The sequence below is a fragment of the Marmota monax genome, unplaced genomic scaffold, assembly GCF_021218885.2.
Source record: "Marmota monax isolate L192 unplaced genomic scaffold, Marmota_monax_Labrador192_F-V1.1 WCK01_AAM20220418_F8-fsc00042, whole genome shotgun sequence".
Taxonomy (NCBI): domain Eukaryota; kingdom Metazoa; phylum Chordata; class Mammalia; order Rodentia; family Sciuridae; genus Marmota; species Marmota monax.
The window spans coordinates 13,197,306-13,217,468 of NW_026693008.1; the positions used below are offsets into that span (position 1 = coordinate 13,197,306).

At 33.4% G+C, this 20,163-nt stretch overlaps 1 protein-coding gene and 1 pseudogene across 10 annotated transcripts in view; one reads left to right on the forward strand and one right to left on the reverse strand.

The window, feature by feature from the left end:
* The window catches only part of Dnah12 (dynein axonemal heavy chain 12), a 256,363-nt gene that overhangs the window by 45,837 nt on the left and 190,363 nt on the right, over positions 1–20,163 (reverse strand). For 9 of the 10 annotated variants that reach the window (XM_058582183.1, XM_058582184.1, XM_058582187.1 and 6 more), the window contains 5 exons: positions 17,908–18,122; positions 16,964–17,156; positions 15,660–15,852; positions 9,095–9,267; positions 6,022–6,162 (listed from right to left, as the gene is read on the reverse strand). In XM_058582183.1, the coding sequence (XP_058438166.1) occupies positions 6,022–6,162; positions 9,095–9,267; positions 15,660–15,852; positions 16,964–17,156; positions 17,908–18,122 (915 nt within the window). The remainder of the gene's footprint in view (positions 1–6,021; positions 6,163–9,094; positions 9,268–15,659; positions 15,853–16,963; positions 17,157–17,907; positions 18,123–20,163) is intronic. The other variant, XM_058582182.1, reaches the window with a different exon arrangement.
* Positions 14,432–14,841, forward strand: LOC124098128 (large ribosomal subunit protein eL31-like; annotated as a pseudogene).

Here is a 20,163-nt window from a genome sequence, read left to right on the forward strand (position 1 = left end):
ATTAGAACAAGATATATTCCATGCTTGTATGATTATGTCAAAATGGACTTTACTGTCATGTATCACGAAAAAGAACCAATTAAAATTAAAATAAATAAATAAAATATCAACTGAAAAATTGTCACAGTGGATCAAAAACAAGACTCAACTATATATTGTCTATAAAATCCACTTTAAATACATAAAGACATACAAATTAAAAAATAAAGGATGTAGAAAGATATACCAAACTAAGAGTAATCAAAAGAAAACAAGAATAGCTATATTCAGACCATGAAGACTTCAAAGCAAGAAAAATTACTGGGCATAAAGAGAGGTATTACATAGTCAGAAAGACGTAACAATCTGCCAAGACTCACAAAAAGAAGTAGATAATATGAATAGACTTATATCAAAAAAATTAAAGCAATACTTAAAATGGAAAGTACCAGGCAAAGATACGATCAGTGGAGAATTCTACTACACATTTAAGAAGAAATTAAACCAATTCATGTCAATGTCTTCAGAAAACAGCAGAAGGAAAACTTCTAATTTGATTTATGAGGGTAATTACCTAATAGCAAAATCAGGCAAAACACTACAAGAAAGAAAAACAACAGACGAATATCTCATGAACAAATACCTCTCATAAACTTAGATGAAAAAATTATCAATAAAATATTAGCAAATCAAACCCAATAATGTACAGAAAAAATTATATATTGCAGAGAATTGTAATTGTAGCTCAGTGGTAGATTGCTTGCCCAGCATGTGTGAGGCACAAGGTTTGATCCTCAGCAGCACATAAAAATAAATAAAGGTATTAAATAAGATTAAAAAATATACCGTTCAAAAATTATACACTGCAACTAAGTGGAATTTATTCCAGGTATGCAGGTCTGATTCAATATTAAGAAATCACTAAATATGATTCACTATAGCAAAATAAAGAAGTAAAAGAATGTGATCAAATCAACAGATGTACACAAAGCATCTGACAAACTCAAACACCTAATCCATGACGAAAACTCTTAATAATTTATGAACATAGAGGAACTTCCTCAACTTGATGAATGAAGAATGTATACAAAATTGTAGCTAGGATTACACAGAATTAGTCAGCTTTTGGTCACTATAACAAAATACCTGGGAAAATCAACTTAGAGGAAGAAAGATTTACTTTGGCATACAATTTTCAGAGGTTTCAATCCATGGTTAGCTGACTCCATTGTTTTTGGGCCTGTGGTGAGGCAGAACATCATGGTGGAAGGTTACAGCAGAGTGAAACTGCTTATCTTGTGGCAACCAGGAAGTAGATAAAGAGAAGAAAGAGCCAAGGACAAATATAGTCCCCAAATGGACACCCCAAGGACCTACACCCTTTAACTAGGTTCCACCTTCTATGGTTTGGTTTCTACCATCTCCTTCCCAATAGTCCATTTGAATTATGAATCCACTGGAGGATAGATTATACGATAATGTTAGGTCTCAAGATCCAATGATTTCCTAAAAGCCCTATCTCTGAACATTGCTGCATTGGGGACCAAGATCCTAACATATGGGTCTTTGAGAAACATTTCAAACCCAAACAATAACACACACTAAGTAGTGAAAATTTAGGTGTTTTTCCACTAAAATCAGGAATAATAGTCTACTTTCACCATTCGTATTCAATACTGTATTGGAAGTAGTAGTTAATGCAATAAAAAAAAAGTTACACAAATTTGTAAGGAAGAAATAAATCTTTGCTCATAGATGATATGACTATGTAGAATATTCTACAGAATTCAATAACAGCAACAAAATCCTAGAGCTAAAAATACTTATACCGATACTTCAGGATATAAGGTTAACATACAAAGGTCAACTGATTTTTTATATGCCAGCAATGAACACAGAATTTGAAATAAAAAGCAATTACTAATTATATTAGCACCAAAAGTAAAATATTTAAGCATAAAATTATTAAAATATGTATAAGATAGAGGACAACTACAAAACTCTGATGAAAGTCATAAAAAATCTAAATAAATGAAGAGATATTCCATGTACACAGATAGGAAATATCAATACTGCCAAGGTATCAGCTCCTCCTGACTTGATTATCATTTCACTACAATCTCAATCAAAATTTCATCTAGTTATTTTGTAGATATTGACAAACTTAGTCGGCTTTTTGTTACTATGACCAAAATACCCGACAAAAGAAACTTAAAGTTGGAGAGGTTTGTTTTGGCTTACCATTTCAGAAGTTTCAGTTCAGGATCAGTCAGCATCAATGCTCTGGGCCTGAGGTGAGGCAGATCATCATAGCAAAAGGATGTGGGAGAGTAAGGCTGTTCAGCTCATGGTAGATAAGAAGTAGAGAGAAACAGAGAGGAAGAAGCCAGGGACAAGATATAGTCTCCAAGGGCACACCCCCAGTAATATACTTCTGCCAACAATGCCCCACTGGCCTACAGTTTCCACCACGTCCTAGTTGTTCATTCAGCTATCAATGAACTAATCTACTGATGGGGTCAGAGCTCTCATGATCCAATCACTTCCCAAAGCACCACTTTTGAACTTTACTGCATTGGGGATGACCAAATGTTCAACACATGTGACTTTGGGGGACACTTCAGATCCAAACCATAACAATAACAGAAAATACAGGTGACCTTAAATATGGTGAAAACTTCTTAGCTACACCACCAGAGGCATGATCCATGAAAAAAAAAAAAAAGCTAGACTTAATTAAAATAAAAAAATGTTCTGTAAAGGACAATATCAAGAAATGAGAAAATAAGCCACAGAGTTAAGAGAAAATATTTCAAAACATGTATCAGATAAAGGACTGTTATCCAAAATATACAAAGAACTCCTAAAACTCAATTATAATATAATGAATATCCCATAAAAAAATGAGCAAGCCAGGTGTGAGGAAGCCCCCTTGTAATTCCAGAAACTAGGGAGGCTTTGGCAGGAGAATTCCAAGTTCAAGGAGATCCTACTGACTTAGGGAAGCCCTAAGCAACTTAGTGAGACCCTGTCTCAAAATAAAAAGGGCTGGGAATGTTGCTCAGTAGTAAAGCACCCTTGAGTTTGATCCCCAGTATTAAAAAAAAAAAAAGGCAAAAGACGGAAACAGACACCTCACTGCAGAACACATAAAGCTGGCAAATAAGTGTATGAAAAAGATACTTTGCATCATATTTCATTATGGAATTTCAAATCACGACTACACCAACAAGATTACAGTAGATACCTATCAAAATAGCCGATATTCAAAATCAAAACACAAACTCTCATTCATTGTTGGTGGGAATGCAAAATGGTACAGGTACTTTGGTAGTTTGATGGCTTCTTAAAAAACGGAAACAACTCTTACATACAATCCAGCAACTGTACTCCTGGTATTTACCTAAAGGAATGGAAAACCTATCTCCACAAAAAACTGGCACCTGAAACTCAAAATTTTGAGATAAGCAAGATGTCCTTCAGTAGATGAATGGATAAATAAACTGTGGTACATTCAGACAATGGAATATTATTCAGAATTAAAAATAAATGAGTCATTGAGCCATCAAAAGACTTTAAATGCATATTATTTAGTGAAAGGAGCCAATCTGCAAAAGCTATATGTTGATGAGTCCAACTATATAACACTCTGAAAAGGCAAAACTATGAAGATAGTAAAAGGAAAATTGATTGCCAGGGGTTAGGAAGGAGAGGAGGCTGAATTTACACAAAGCATTTTTTATGGAAATGAAACTATTCCCTATGATACTATAATGATGAATATATACCACTATATGTTAGTAAAGTCTGCAGGAGCACAATATTGAGAGTGAACCCTGATATAGCTATGGACTTATTTATCGGTGATAATACTATTTCAATGTAAATTCAAGGATTATAACAAACATACCACTCTGAGGAGCTTTGTTAGTGAGGAAGACTGTTTATTTAAAGTCTCTGTACTTTCTGTTCATATTTGATGTGAATCTTGAATTTCTCTATAAAACTTAAGGCTCTAAAATGATGTGCAAGACAGGAAAGTATGACACATTATGGAGTAAAACAAAGAATTAATTAAGGAAATGGAGTGACATACTATGTCCTTGGGGAATACTCAATATGGTAAAATTGTTAATTTTTCACAAACTTCTCTGTAATTCCAATGCACTCTTAATCAAAATTCTAACAGGTTGCTGAGTATCTTTATATTTGGAACTTTAGAAGATAATTCTAATATTTATATGGAAATAAAAGAAAAAGATAAAACAAAACTATCATATATTGAGACTTTTAAAAATACTACTTACAAATATACAATGGAACGGAATAAAAAGTGCAGAAACAGCTTTAGATCTGTGTGTATTATTTATTGCAAAGGTGGCACTATTGAGCAATGGAGAAAGGATAGTCTTTTCAAGAAGTCGGTAACTATATGGAAAAAAATGTGAAACCTGGTATCTATTTTTGTCCATGAACACAAATCAGTTGCATGTGGCTTATTGATCTAATTGTGAAAGGTAAATAATAGAGTTTCAATATGATTATATAGGAGAATATCCCCATAATATTGGGCCAAGGGGCTGGGATTATGGCTCAGAGGTAGAGTGCTCACCTCCCACGTGCGAGGCCCTGGGTTCGATCCTCAGCACCACATAAAAATAAATAAGTGAAATAAAAGTATTGTGTCCAACTACAATTACAAAATAAATATTTAAAAAAATATTAGGCCAAGGAAAGAGTTTTCCCTAAGCACAGTCCATAAGTAAGATGATATTAAAATTAAGAATTTGTGTTCAATAAAAGCCAGCATTAAGAGAATGAAAAAGTAAGCTGATGAGCAAATAACAATTTGACATATTTAATTGTCAGGGGATTTGTATCTATATTATGTGAAGAACTCATACAAATCTATAAGAAAAACACAAAACACCCAAAAGATAAAAGGGCAAGTCATTTGAACAATCACACTACAACAGATTTTCAAATGCTCTATAAATATATAAACAAATGCTTAATTTCATTGGTCATCAGAAAAATGCAAATTTAAACCATGATGCAATAAAATATTCATATACCAAGATGTATTTTTTAAATGACAATACAAAATGTTGGTGTGTATAAGGAGCAATGGAATGCACAAACTGTTAATGGGATGGAAACTGGTACAAAAAATTCTGGAAAAGATTTACAAATTTCTAGGTATCTGCCCACATGTGCACCAATATCTATCTATATACAACAATGTTCATACCACTATTGTTTATAATAATGCCAAACAGGAAACAACTCAAATGTTCAAGAATATAACAGATAAACTTTAATGTATTCTTAGAATATTATAAAGCAATCAAAACAAGTAAACGAGAGCTTCATGAAACAATATGGATGGATTCATACATAATATTGAGGAATATCGCATCTCATAAAAATGATGTTGAGGGCTGGGGTTGTGGCTCAGTGCTAGAGCGCTTGCCTAGCTTGTGTGAGGCACTGGATTCGATTCTCAGCACCATGTATAAATAAATGAATAAAATAAAGGTTCATCGACATCTAAAAAAATTTTAAAAAAAGAACAGAAAACCTTTAAAAATAACAATAATGTTGAAGAAAAGTATTCAGATAAATTAATACTTATCATGTGTGCTTTCATTTATATAAAAGTAAAGTTAAATTTCAATGTTATCCTTGAGGATAATAGTTATCTTTGGAGAAAGCATGGGAGTGGCAACTAAGGAGCACAGAGGCATTTCAGAGATGATGGGAATGTTCTACTTCTTGACCCAATTTTCCCTGTGTAAGAATTTAGTGGGTTATTTATTAACTTTTGTAACTATCTACGTATTATACAAAATTTAAAAATCAAATAAACATCTGAACACTAATACTACTGTAGAAGACATTGTTATCAGTGAAGGCTATAATTAAAATCAAGAATTAGATCAAGCAAAATACTATATCCTTCTCTGAGAAGCCATCTTTACACATTAAATTTTCAAATTAGGGTTTTAAAATTAGTAAATTAAGAAGAAGCAAGTAACTTACAGGAGAAGATTAGCACATAATAAAAAGGAAAATAATAGTTTGTCCTTCTCAAATAGTGATCGGCATATATTACAATATAAGTTGTATGTGAAGTGGTCGTTTAGATATCGTAGACGCTTTTCCAAAATTTTGGATTTATTACTAAAAGGTTAAAGAAAAGGAAAACATATTGTCAAGCAAACCTAAGTAAAAATAAGTAGCATTAATTAACATATTTATCAAAATATTCACTATGAAAGGCATTTGAAATCACACACATAATGAATATAAAACTAGTGAAATGTGAATAAGCTCTATGGATTGCACCAATATTAATCTCTTGTATGTAATATTGGAATATAGTTATGTAACAGGTTACCATCAGAGAAACAGTGTAAAAGCACATGGGACCTCCCTATACTTTGTGTGTATATGTGGTTTATAACTTCTTGTGAATCTGTATTTCAAAATAGTTTTTTAAAATGAAGTACCATTCTGTGAAAAAAACAAAGTATGTTTCATACCATCTTTGTGTTTTCAAAATTCTAAGTAACTTTTATAACTATACCTATTTCCCTCCCTACCTCTTACATTTCCCTCACTAACAGAAATTCAGTAGGTGTTGACGGTTGTTTTTTTTTTCTTTCTTTCAATTAACTGATTGTTTTTAGTCATTCAAGTTTAAGTTGAATAATTGACATAAAAGTCAAACATAAATTTCAGAGAGTATGTGGAGTAATTTAAACTCTCATATACTACCCGTGGGGATTTTAAAACAGCAGGGCCACATTGAAAGTTCCATAAAATATTAAGCTGAAAACAATCATCTCTGTTAGTGAGGGAAATGTAAGAGGTAGGGCTGGGAGGGAAATGGGTATAGTTATAAATAACAGAGCAATCTGGAGATCCCTGTAGTGATGAAAATGTTCTTTATCTTGACTATATTAATCTCAATATCCTGATTATGATATTGTTCTATAGGTTTTCAAAATGTTACTATTGGGGAAACTGGGTAAAGGGTGCATGAGATTTGCATCATTTCTTACAATTTCACGTGAATCTACACTTATCTCAAATTTTAATTTTGATTAAAAAATACTACTTGGGGGGGGGGCTGGGGCTGTAGCTCAGTGGTAGAGCACTTGCCTCATATGTGTGGGGCACTGGGTTCGATCTTCAGCACCACATAAAAATAAATAAATAAAGATATTTTAAAAATACTACTTGGTCCATAGGAATACAGTTAAAGGGTTAGGTACTGACACTTCTCTAAGTAGGCCTTTTTTTACAGGATTGACTTTTGTGGAGTCATTAATGGTTTATGTACTCAAACATAATAAATTCAACAAACATGAAGGGAAACCCTGAATAAAATATAAAAATAAAAAAATTAACCTAACTGTATTTCATATGCATAACATTACCTCATTGAAAGGGAAAACAACAAGTTAACTTTTAAATATAGTGTTTTTAAAAAATAGTTATTTTTTTAGTTGTATTTGGACATAATACCTTTATTTATTTTTATGTGGTACTGAGGATCGAACCCAGGGCCTTGCGCGTGCTATGCGAGCGCTCTACCACTGAGCCACAACCCCAGCCCAAAATATAGTATTTTATATCTAAAAACAAAAAACAGTTTTTGTGTGGACATATACTTTGAATTCTCTTTAAGTATATACCCGGGAGTAGAATTACAGGACCAAATGGCAAATCTGTTTAATATTTTGTGTAACCCAATGTGGCCATGCTATTTTAAAATCCCACCAGTAGTGTATGAAAGTTTCAATTATTCCACATCCTCTCTAAAACTTTTGTTTGACTTTTATGTCAATTATTCAACTTAAACTTCCTCTATCATATGCCTTATGTAAATTCAAATTCCAAAATCCAGTTGGGAAATCTTAAGAGATTTCAATCACTTGAGATTTTTCTCCCAAGAAATCATGTATAAAGAAATTTTCTATAGCACATGTGATAGGCTCAAATCATATTTTAATTCTACTTAATGAGTAGAGCTGTCACTAAATACTAGACAATATATAAATACTTCGTAAACATTGTCTTATTTAAATCCTCATAAGAACCCCCAAAGGTAGGTAATACTATTATCCCTTTTTTGGGGGGTACCTGGGATTGAACTCAGGGACACTAGACCAGTGAGCCACAACCAGCCCAATTTTTGTATTTTATTTAGAGACAGGATCTTCCTGAGTTGCTTAGCCCCTCGATAAATTGCTGAGACTGGCTTTAAACTCTTTATCCACCTGCCTCTGCCTTTCAAGCCACTGAGATTAGAGGTGTGCACCATGTTATCATTATTTTATGGATAAGGAAACCTGAGACAATCATAGAGCCATTAACTGACTTGCCTATGGTATGTGAGAAAACTTGAGATTTAATCCCTGACTCCAAAATCTGTGTACATTTATTAATTAGTTAAGGGAAAATATCCAGCAAATTGTCAGAAATGTGGGACTGATGCCTTTTAGGGTCCCCATGGCTAGAGGAAAATAAATCATGTGCATTTTAAAAATATTTAAAAGAGAAAAAAAGGACTAAAGCCAATCCCTTTATGCCTGAATCTTAAGGAATGAAACATTTTTAAGAAGACTTTAATTATCTTTCTTTTGTTCTTTTTTCTTCCACCTTCCTTCCTTTACTTTCTCATATTTTTAATGATTTACAATGAATTTATATTGCAAAATTAATTAGAAATAGATTTTTTTTTCTTTAGGTACTTGGGATTGAATGCAGGATTTCTGGCATGCCAAGCCAAGTGCTCTCTACTGAGCTACATCCCCAGACTTTTTTATTTTTTCTTCTTCTTCTTCTTCTTCTTCTTCTTCTTCTCCTTCTCCTTCTCCTTCTTCTTCTTCTTCTTCTTTTTTTTTTTTTAATAATTTCATCTTAAGGCAGGTCTTGCTAAGTAAACCAAGCTAGCCTTGAACTTGTTTTCCTCCTGCCTCGGCCTCCCCAGTAGCTAGGATTACAGGTGTATGCCTCTGTATCTAGCTAAAAGTTTTATTTTTAAAATGGAAAGGATAGTGAAAATTCAACCTAGGGAGGATGGATGAAGCTAGAGAAGGTTTACCTGTCATGAATGGAGTTGATGTAAAGATTCACAAACCAGATGAGAGAGTACTGGTACATGGGATCAATGTTAGCCAGGTCTGCAATGCTAAAGAATAACACTGATGAATGTTTAGCTATGGGTCTGTAGCCTTCTCGAGACTCTGCTATTTTCAGTTCTGTTTTTTCTGCAATCTAGAAGAGAAAAATTGAGATTAAAAAATAAGGAAAGTATTTTATTTATGTACTTTTCATATGACCAAGTTTATATTTTAAGAAAACAGCCTCTAACCCGATGAAAAATTATATGAATTTAACTTAAGTACAGTTTACAAAAAAGGGTTCTATCCTGCTAAAATAGAAAAGGAGAGGAAGGAAGAACTAAGGAGTGAAGAAGAGAGGAAAACAGTAAAGATTTTAATTTCAAATTTAACAGATTAAAGGCATGATTACCCATAATTTGTTTTTTATTTGAGGAACACCAGAGCTATCAATCTTTGATTATTCTCTACTTGATTCTGACATGTGTCTAATATTTACCCCCTTTTGTTTAATAGGTCAAAGAATGATGGGGCAGGAAGACAGAGAACAATATGTATGTATGTATGTTTAGGATGTTAATGTGTACTAGAACCCAGCACAAAGTCTGGTTGATGGTTTTATACACTGAGAACACTTTTTTCCAACTACTTTCTCATATGTTTAACTGTTCTAGAGTTAATAGAGCTGTAGATAATCAACCCAGAAGGAAAATTTTCTCTAAGATAATAACTCTTCATTTGACAACTCAATTTGATAGCTTGATTTTATAGGAAAAAAGAGTTCAGAGCACTGTTCTAACCCATTTTCCTTTCTTTGGTATTGTTATCTACCAACTCTGGTGAATAAGAATGCCTATGCAGTCATGTTTATATTGAATGAACTTATTTGTCATTGATTGGGTCAGGTGACAAGGACAGAACTAAACCCAAGATACGCTAATTAAAATTTCCCTAGAGAATCAGAACTTGAGTCTCATAAACCGAAGTTTTTGGTGGAACTAGGCATTAGGGCTAAAAGGTTATGGTAATTTTTCAACATGTTGGTTTCTATGTGCTAGATAATTATATGCAGAAACAGGTACATAAGTTTTACAGAAGAAATTGGTCCTCAAATAGAGTAGAGTCAAGTCCAAGATGACAACACAGTTGCAGAGAGAGAAAGATAGACGCAGATCCTCCTCTTTGTGGCAAGGGCAATCAGGAATATCAAAAGCAGGAGATAATTCTCCAATATTGAGAAAAATACTCCAGAAAGAGAAAGAAAAAGAGATTAAATGCTTTCCACTCATCCTTCAGATCTGGATACTTCCTGTAGTTGGTAAAATAAAATGCTCTGTTATGGTTTGGATTTGGAATGTTCCCTAAAGGCTCTTGTGTTAAAGTCTTGGTTCTCAGTGAAGGAATGTTCAGAGGTGGGGCTTTTAGAAAATGATTGGATCCTGAGGGCTTTTATGTCATCAGTGAATAAATCCATTGATGTATTCATAATTCAAATAGACTAGTGGGAGGTAGTGAAAACTGTAGAGGTGGAAACGATTAGAAGGGAGTAGGTTATTGGGGCTGTGCCCTTGGGAATGTGTCTTGTCCTTGGCCATTTCCTCTTTCTCTCTCTTTTCTTCACAACTGGTATGAGGTGAACAACTTTGCTCTACCACATCCTCCCTGCCATGTTTTTCTGTCTCACCACAGGCCCAGAATCAATGGAGCTGGACTGAAACCTCTGAGTTAGACTGGATACTGAAAATGTGTGCCAAAATAAATCTTTCCCCATCTAAATCCATTTTCTCAGGCATTTTTGTCACAGTGATGAAAATCTGACTAACACAAATGCCATATATATTCTTTATTTTAAATGGGCTTCTGCTTCCTGCAAACAAACATTCCCAAGAATCATATAATAGAACTACAAATGAACTGAAAGTAAATTTTGCATCTCAGTCTTGTTATACTAAGCATAACAAAGTTAACAATAATGGGAATTAATGAAATATTATGTAAAAAAGCATATTCTTAGCATTCCTATTTAAACTTTCTTCCATTTAAATCTTGAATTTTCAACTCAAATGCTATTTTACCATCAAAACAGTAGCAAACAAAAGCAAATAGCAAATATTGTTATTATTTTAAAATAGTAAATAATAATTTAATTCATGTTCCTTGGCTTGGTTGACTGTTTGTTTGTTTTGGTGATACTAGGAATTGAATCCAGGGCTTTTTTCTTGTTAGGGAATAGCTCTACCACTGAGTGCCCCAGTCCCTCAATGGTATATCTATAAATAATCTCTGCTAAATTTGGATCCTTAATCTGAAAAGTTAAAATTGAGAAATATACCTTAAAAATCATTTACCATTAATGGTCCAAAATCAAAGAACAAAGCATTTTATAAAAAATGAACATTGTGAATGTATGTTAGAGATATTAAAATAGGATAATTCATTATTTGTAAAAAGTATCCTGGTCTGTAACATTTAAGAATCAAAAAGACTAAACTTCAGTCATAATATCACTAGTGTGGGGGTAAGCTTTGAAATCTTTAAAACAAAATCTTAATTTTTTTAGTGTGTGTATGTTTAATTTTTTAGTTTGGGATAAAAGGGAAAAGCAGGTTTTGAACTATGTAGGGGAACTTTCTTCTGCAGAACATGGCATAGAATTCATGGCTAATTACTTAGTGTATTTAAACAATGTCCGTAATAATCAATGGAACCTAGGCAGCAGGATATTGTTTAATAAATTTCCTTCTAATAGTAAAGATAAAATACTTGAATCAAAAGATACTTACATTCCTTTTATCCTTGAGTCTTAATGGGAAATAAGCTAGTAAATGACCCTTAGCCTCTCCTGCCTTTTAAAAAGTTCAGTGAGGGAACAATGAGAAGCTTGTTTGTTCTGCTCTGATGAACAGGAATTAGGAAGGGAAATACTATAGAATATTCCATCCATGGTTCCAGGTGGAGGATGCCATAGAATATTTTTCTAAGAACCTACATCTTTGGTTTCCCAAGATGAAGTAGGAGAGTACACCTGACCAAATATTCCTTATGATCACATTTATGCAAAACTAAACCTATCCAAAGAGAAAGGGTACCTAAACACTTTCAAAGTCCTCTGCCTCTGAGTGAAACTAGACTGGAATGGAGAACAGTGGAAGATTACTAAAGGATTAGTGCAGTATCTATTCTGATTTTTTAAAATATTTTTTTTTAGTTGTTCAAGTAACCCAATCAATAAATGGGCCAAGGAACTGAACAAACATTTCTCAGAAGATGATATACAATCAATCAACAAATATATGAAAAAATGTTCCATATCTCTAGCTATTAGAGAAATGCAAGTCAACACTACTCTTTAAGATTTCATCCCATTCCAGTCAGAATGGCAGCTATTAAGAATATAAACAACAAAACGTGTTGGCCAGGATGTAGGGGAAAAAAGCACAGTCACACATTGCTAGTGGGACTGCAAATTGGTGCAGCCAATATGGAAAGCAGTATGAAGATTCCTTGGAATACTGGGAATGGAACCACCATTTTACTCAGCTATCCCACTCCTCAGTCTATACCCAAAGGACTTAAAAATAGCATACTACATGGACACAGCCACATCAATGTTTATAGAAGCACAATTCACAATAGCTGTGAACCAACCTAGATGCCCTTCAGTAGATGAATAAAGAAACTGTGGCATATATACACAATGGACTATTACTCAGCAATAAAAGAGAATAAAATCATGGCATTTGCAGGTAAATGGATGGAGTTAGAGAAGATAATGCTAAGTGAAGTTAGCCAATCCCCAAAAAACCAAATGCTGAATGTTTCCTTTGATACAAGGAGGTTGATTCATAGTGGGACAGGGAACAGAAGCATGGGAGGAATAGATGAACTCTAGATAGGGTAGAGGGGTTAGAGAGAGAAGGGAAAGGGCATAGGGTAACTATTGATGGTGAAATGTGAAGACATGAATTGGTGTGAATATACTACGTATATAAACAGAGATGAAAAATTGTGCTCTATATATGTAATAAGAATTGTAATGCATTCTGCTGTCACACATAAATAAAAAATTTACATAATAAAAATAAATAAATCCTATATACTGGAAAAAATGTGGTATATATACACAATGGAATATTATTCAGCAATAAAAGAGAATAAAATCGTGGCATTTGCAGGTAAATGGATGAAGTTGGAGAATATAATGCTAAGTGAAGTTAGCCAATCCCAAAAAACCAAATGCTGAATGTTTTCTCTGATATAAGGCGGCTGATTCATAGTGGGGTTGGGAGTGCGAGCATGGGAGGATTAGGTGAAATCTAGATAGGGCAAAGGGGTAGAAGGGAAAGGGAAGGGGCATGGAGTAGAAAAGATGGTGGAATGAGATGGCCATCATTACCCTAAATACATGTATGAAGACATGGTGTGAATATACTTTATATACAACCAGAGATATGAAAAATTGTGCTCTATATGTGTAATATGAATTGTAATGCCTTCTGCTATCATATATAACAAATTAGAATGAAAAATAAATAAAAAATTTTTAGTTGTCAATAGACCTTTATTTTGTTTATTTATTTACATGTGGTGCTGAGAATCGAACCCAGTGCTTCACACATGATAGGCAAGTGCTCTACCACTGAGCTACATTCACAGCCCTGATTTTTTATTTTTTAATTATCCTAAAGTGAAGGAATACCTTATTGGGTGGGACTAAGGAGGACTAAAAGGCCTGAAAACTTACAAAGTTAGCCTGTAGGAGTCATTCTGCAATGCTGTTTAATTGTGTAAACTTGAGCCTCAACTAACTTTTGTGGACACTGGTTTTCTCAACTATGAGGTGAAAAGAGAGCTGCTAGCAAAGTCTCTTCCACCCATAACACTGTATGATTCTATAAAGAAAAATAATGTAAGAAGAGCATTTGGCTGTGTTAGATGAATCTGCAATAAATACAGTATTGGCTGTAGACTACTTGCCTCCCTGCCTCTATCTGCAACTCTCACTTCTTATATTTCTCTCCCCGATAAACACGTGACAAGGTAATGTCAAAACCATCCCTACTGGGGTGTTCCTTGAACATTTTTTTTTTTTGGAGTTGTAGATGAACAGCATACTTTTATTTTATTTGTTTATTTTTATGTGGTACTGAGGGTCGAACCCAGTGCCTCACACTTGCTAGGCAAGCACTCTGCAGCTGAGCGACAGCCCCAGTCCCTCCTTGAACAACTTATTATCCCGTCAACTACCTCCAACCACTAATAGATGTAAGACAAATTCTCAAATTCAACTTTTAAAGTGAAGAGTCAAACGCGGCTTTCCCTCCCACAATCTTTCTGCCCTTCCTTTCTAACTTGGGCCTGGCAGAATGGCTCCCAGAAAGAAGGGCTGTTCTGCCTTCAACAAGGTCGTGACCTGGGAATACACTATCAACATTCACAAGTGCATCCATGGAGTGGGCTTCAAGAAGTGCTCCTCCAGCACTCAAAGAGATCCGGAAATTTGCCATGAAGGAGATCCGAACTCCAGATGTGCGCATTGATACCAGGCTCAACAAAGCTGTTCGGGCCAAAGAAATAAGGAATGTCCTATATCGTATTGGTGTGCGATTATCCAGAAAAATCTAAGGAGGATGAAAATTCACCAAACAAGCTCTATACTTTGGTAACCTATGTCTCCGTTACCACGTTCAAAAATCTACAGTCAATGTGGATGAGAAGTAACTGCTGATAGTTAAATAAAGTCATAAAACTGTAAATAAATAATAAATAAAATGAGGAGTCAACTAAAACTTAAGTGAACCTGACAGAGTGTGACTTATTTACCCAATAACAACCCCAATGTATTTTAAAAACTTTCATTGTAAATTAGTTTCTTCTGTATAAAGATACATGTAGATACCATACAGGCAGAATTTAGGCTTTTATTGTACTTTTATCTTCTGAAATTCTCCCTTCTAAAGATGATAATATTTCTCAATATCTTTTAGTTGTTCATTATTAGCTGCAGACTACAGAATAAGAGCATTTTGTTCTTCAAATTCCAATCAAGGGGCTGGGGTTGTGGCTCAGTGGCAGAGTCCTTGCCTTGCATGTGTAAGGCACTGGGTTTGATCCTCAGCACCACATAAAAATAAATACACAAAATAAAAGTATTGTGTCTATCTACAACTAAAAATTTTTTAAAAAAAGAAATAAAATATCTTTAAAAAATTCCAATAAAGGCTGGGATTGTGGCTCAGCGGTAGAGCGCTTGCCTAGCACGAGCGAGGCCCTGGGTTCGATCCTCAGCACCACATAAAAATAAATAAATAAAATAAAGATATTGTGTCCAACTACAACTAAAAAATAAATATTTAAAAAAATTCCAATCGAGTTTTCAATAATTCAACAGTAAGTTATTCTTTTATGAGTTTAAAATTAGTTTTATGTCATCATATTTAATCAATTCTTTTTCTTTTCCAGGAAGGCTACTACACCAGTTTCCTCAGGGACTGGAAGCAAATTAAAATCTCAAGAATCAAAACATCTCTAGGATTCTTTTTTCACCTGCTGTTTCTTTGTTATCTCATTGGACATCATTTTGGCAGAGTCTAAGACTTTAATTGCACTTTCATCTTCTAAAATGTTCCCTTCTGAAGATGATAATGTTTCTAAAATTTTTGTCTCTATATCATTTAGTTGCTTCTTATTAGCTGCAGACTGAAGAATAAGAGCATTTCGTTCCTCTTCTAATTCTGGTCTAAAAAGATAGAAACATTTAGTCTAAATTTATCTATGTATATCTAAATATATCAAAATTTTGTAGACATTTAAATTATTTTATATACAAGTCACAAACTGAAGTGATTGGTAACTTAAGGGAAAATATTTTCATGCAAATAACAACTTAAATTCAAGCAAAGAGAATATTGTTTGTATCAAAGATGGCAATAACATGTGCCACAGTAAATCTAACAATACTATTATTAAGTATTAAACAATATTATTAAGATATGTCTTAATAAAAAGATGGGATGAAACTTCAAATAACACAATTTGCCATGTTCTAAAATATGCTATCACATAATTTACTCTTAGACATAAGTGGAATTTCAATATTGGAAGTAACAAAACTACCTCACAGTTATATACTTTCACTTTTAATTTGACTTCATGTAATAGACCACTTATGTTATACTAAACTTCAAGAGAAATAAAAGATTTCTTTCCAGAAGCAATTCTTTGCTGTAACTTCTCTGGGTTTTATATTTTTTCTCATTTTCAAAATAATATATATTAGTAATGAAAAAAATATCTAAGCATAAAGAAAACAATAAAAGAATCTACAATCTTACAGAACCATTAATAATCACTGTTAACAGGTATACTGCTTTCCAGTCCTTTTTTTTCTTTTTGTATATATAAATATCCATCCACCCATTACTTTTTGAAATAAAATGTTACCTGTGCTGTATGTATATGGTTTTGTGTCCTAGTTTTTCCTTAGTATCCTAAGCATTTTCTAATTTCATGCACATTTCTATACATCTTTTATTTTTATACAAGCCTTTGAATGTATTTCTGATTATCTCCATGGCATAGATTCTTAGAGATGAAAATTTAGTCTCAACAAAATGTAAGTCAGAAGTCATGGCATGTAACTCGAATCCCACTACTCATACTAAAAACTCAACATAACCTGGTTGGCTTATAACTTACTCATTACTGGCTATTTTAAAGAATTATATAATTATTAAATTTATAATAACAAAATACAAAAACAGTTTCAAAATAGTTCCCAAACAAAAATATAAAATGGTCTACAAGTATTCCTCTCTAGATTATAAGGAAGCTTCTAAGAAATTACATACCTCTCCTTTGCAACAACAATGCCTAGTAATTGATCTTCAAGTCCTTCTGGAGTTATCATGAAATTGAGCAAAGACACTTTTGTAGCCAGCTCTGGCATGTAGTGTGGATTTCTCAGTTTTGTAGTGATATAAAATTTGAAGTCAAAGGAATACTCAATAATGACTTCACCAAGTCGGATGCAATCAAGGCCACCTATATTTCATAAAACAAATGCGTTACAAATAAGCCAAAATTACATAGCCCCTCCCATGTTCTTTTAAGGCCTTGCCTAGGTTACAAATAGAGTCCTAAATACTTTGAAATAGTCCTAAATAATTTGAAATAGAAAATTGGTATGACAAAAGTCATAGATACAGAGGCAAGTAAGCAATTAAATAGATTCTTCTGTAGTGGTACTTGGAGTAGTATAGGATATTTTCTCTAATTGTCATGAACTTCACAAATCAAAATTTCTTTTGAGTTTCCTTAATCCATCAAATTTCAATCATGATCCCAAAATAACTATATGTAAGTAAAGTGCTTAAAGGTACTAGACCTTAGCAGAGACAAAATTTTCATAAGCAGAAAGATCTAAAATGGGCAATGTTTACCTAAGCTCAACTCTAGTCCACATTCACCACCACTGTTCATAATAATGGATTTTGTGTGGTCAATAGTCACAAGATAAAGAAATTTCAGACTGGCTTCAACTTCTTCATGTTCTCTATAGAACAAGAGTCTAGATAACAATAGTTAAGACAGAGAAGAGAAGGCAACATATTTATCTTGGAATATCCAACCAAGGTTCATTCCTGATAGCTGATTTCAAATGTCTTTATACTCATTACAAGGATGAAGAAGTTGAGTTATCAACATTATTATTAAATTTACACAGTGGTTTTCTATCATGTCTCAAAGATAAGACAATCATCTGTAAGTTCTATCAATATTAACTGCCTTGTACCTTGTTTAAAAGTTTGTCTAAGTAGTAAAGGCTCCAAAGATGGATCCAGTTCTTCACCAACATTTTCTAACAGAAGTGGAGTTCCAAACTGTATACAGTTTTCCAATGTCCTTATATAGTCTGAATCTGATAGCTTAATAACACTGAGCTGATTTTCTTTCTCAGAGTTTTTGATCCACTTATTGGCTTGACCCTGTGGGTCAATCATTAAAGGCCTAGAAATATAATAAGAAAAATTCTGAGAGGAACACATAAATATTGGGATTTCCTTAAATTATGTAGCTTAAAAATATCACCATCAATCTACACAAATACAAAGTGATATTATCAGGATAAATTTTTACAAAAGTCCTTTGAGAAAAAAGTGAAAAGGAGTTTTATTCTTATTTATTTTTCAAGCAAAAAAATTCAGTTTCAGGAAGTACTTTCTTCAGGATTTCAAGATTCTAAAACTAGTTTAGTGTTAGATGAATTAGACCTTGTATGGAATGAGATGGATTATCATTACCCTAGGAATTGTATGAAGACATAAATGGTGTGACTCTATTTTGTGTACAACCAGAGAAATGAAAAATTGTGCTCCATATGTGGACTATTTATTGAAATGCATTCTGCTGTCATGTATAACAAATTAGAACAAGTAAATAAATAAATTTTTAAAAAAGAACTGGACCTTGTAAACCTGTGAGTTGAGTGTTCTTTCCAATGTAACACACTGACTTCATGGTAATTTTAATTCATTATATCAATTAACATAATATGAAAAATAATACTACACATTATTTGCTAAACATGTAAAACCAGGGATTCACTAGCTTATAAGGGATTTTCTCAATTTGTGAGTAGAACCACAAGTACAAATTGAGTGAAATTAAGTCTGATATATATTTGAGATCTATTTAGGATTTTTTTTCCCTGAGATAGTACATCAGAGACTTTGTGTTGAAGAATATACAGTTCATTAGAAGGAGAGAACAGTACAGTGGTTACCAGAGTTTGAGAAGTTGTGAGGAGGGAAGATCTAGAGAGAAAAGTTGATAAGTACAGGGGTGCACTTGAATAGGAGGGATAACTTCTTCTAAGTTTCGATAGCATAGTAGGATAACTACGGTTGACAACAACTAATTGAATACTTCTAAATAGCAAGCCAAGAAGATTTTAAGTGTTCCCAAAGAAAATTACAAGAAATGGTAAATGTTTGCAGTGTAGATATACCAACTACCCTGATCTGATCATTACACACTATATAAATATATTGAAATATGACACTGTACCCTATAAATATGTACAACTATGTGATTAAATTTTCAATTAAAAATAAGTCAGTTTCAGATGTTTAACATATGATATGGTTTCATCTTCTTTAGTGATGATGGTGACATCTTAGTTTCTCTCTGCATTCAGTACGGTACATCCAGTATTCTTTAAATATTTCAGTCAAAAAAAATGAGCATTTTGATTAATTTTTTTTGGTGCTGGGAATTGAACTCAGAAACACTCAACCACAGAGCCAAATCCCCAGCCCTATTTTGTATTTTATTTAGACACCGGGCCACATTGAGTTGTTTAGTGCCTCGCTGTTGTTGAGGCTGGTTTTGAACCCAAGATCCTCCTGTCTCAGCCTCCTGAGTTGCTGGGGTACAGGCATGCACCACTGCACCTGGCTAAATTTCTTGCTGATGGCAAAAAAATGAAGCAAAAAAAAAAAAAAATCAGCCTTCCCAGATATCCTCCTCCTATCTTAACAGCTTCTAGGCTAAAATTCCCTTTCCCTTTGCTCACAAATAAGCTCTTTAATCAGCTACTCCCAGACAATTGTGATATTTTTTCCTTCCTTCCCAAAAGACCAAACTAGCTAACTGATTGTTTTATTTCTTGGTTCAAATGGTGGTGAAATTCTATGCAAGAATAAAAAGGGCTGGGGTTGTGGCTCACAGGTAGAGCACTCACCTAACATGTGCAAGGCGCTATGTTCGATCCTCAGCACCACATAGATATAAATAAATAAAATAAAGGTATTGTGTCCAACTATAACTAAAAAAAAATTTTTTTAAAAGAATCAAAAGGTCCAGACACTAGTTAAAATTTACTTTTCCTACTACATAAGACAAAGAAGAAGTGTTCTACAACAACACAGATATTTCGCATACAACTGTTAACAAGTTGCCCTGTGTTTAGACTGGATGTTTTTGTAGTATCTTTGAAGTCCCTGTTTAAGGGGCGTTTTCTTCCTTGTATGTCCTTATAAGTAAAAAT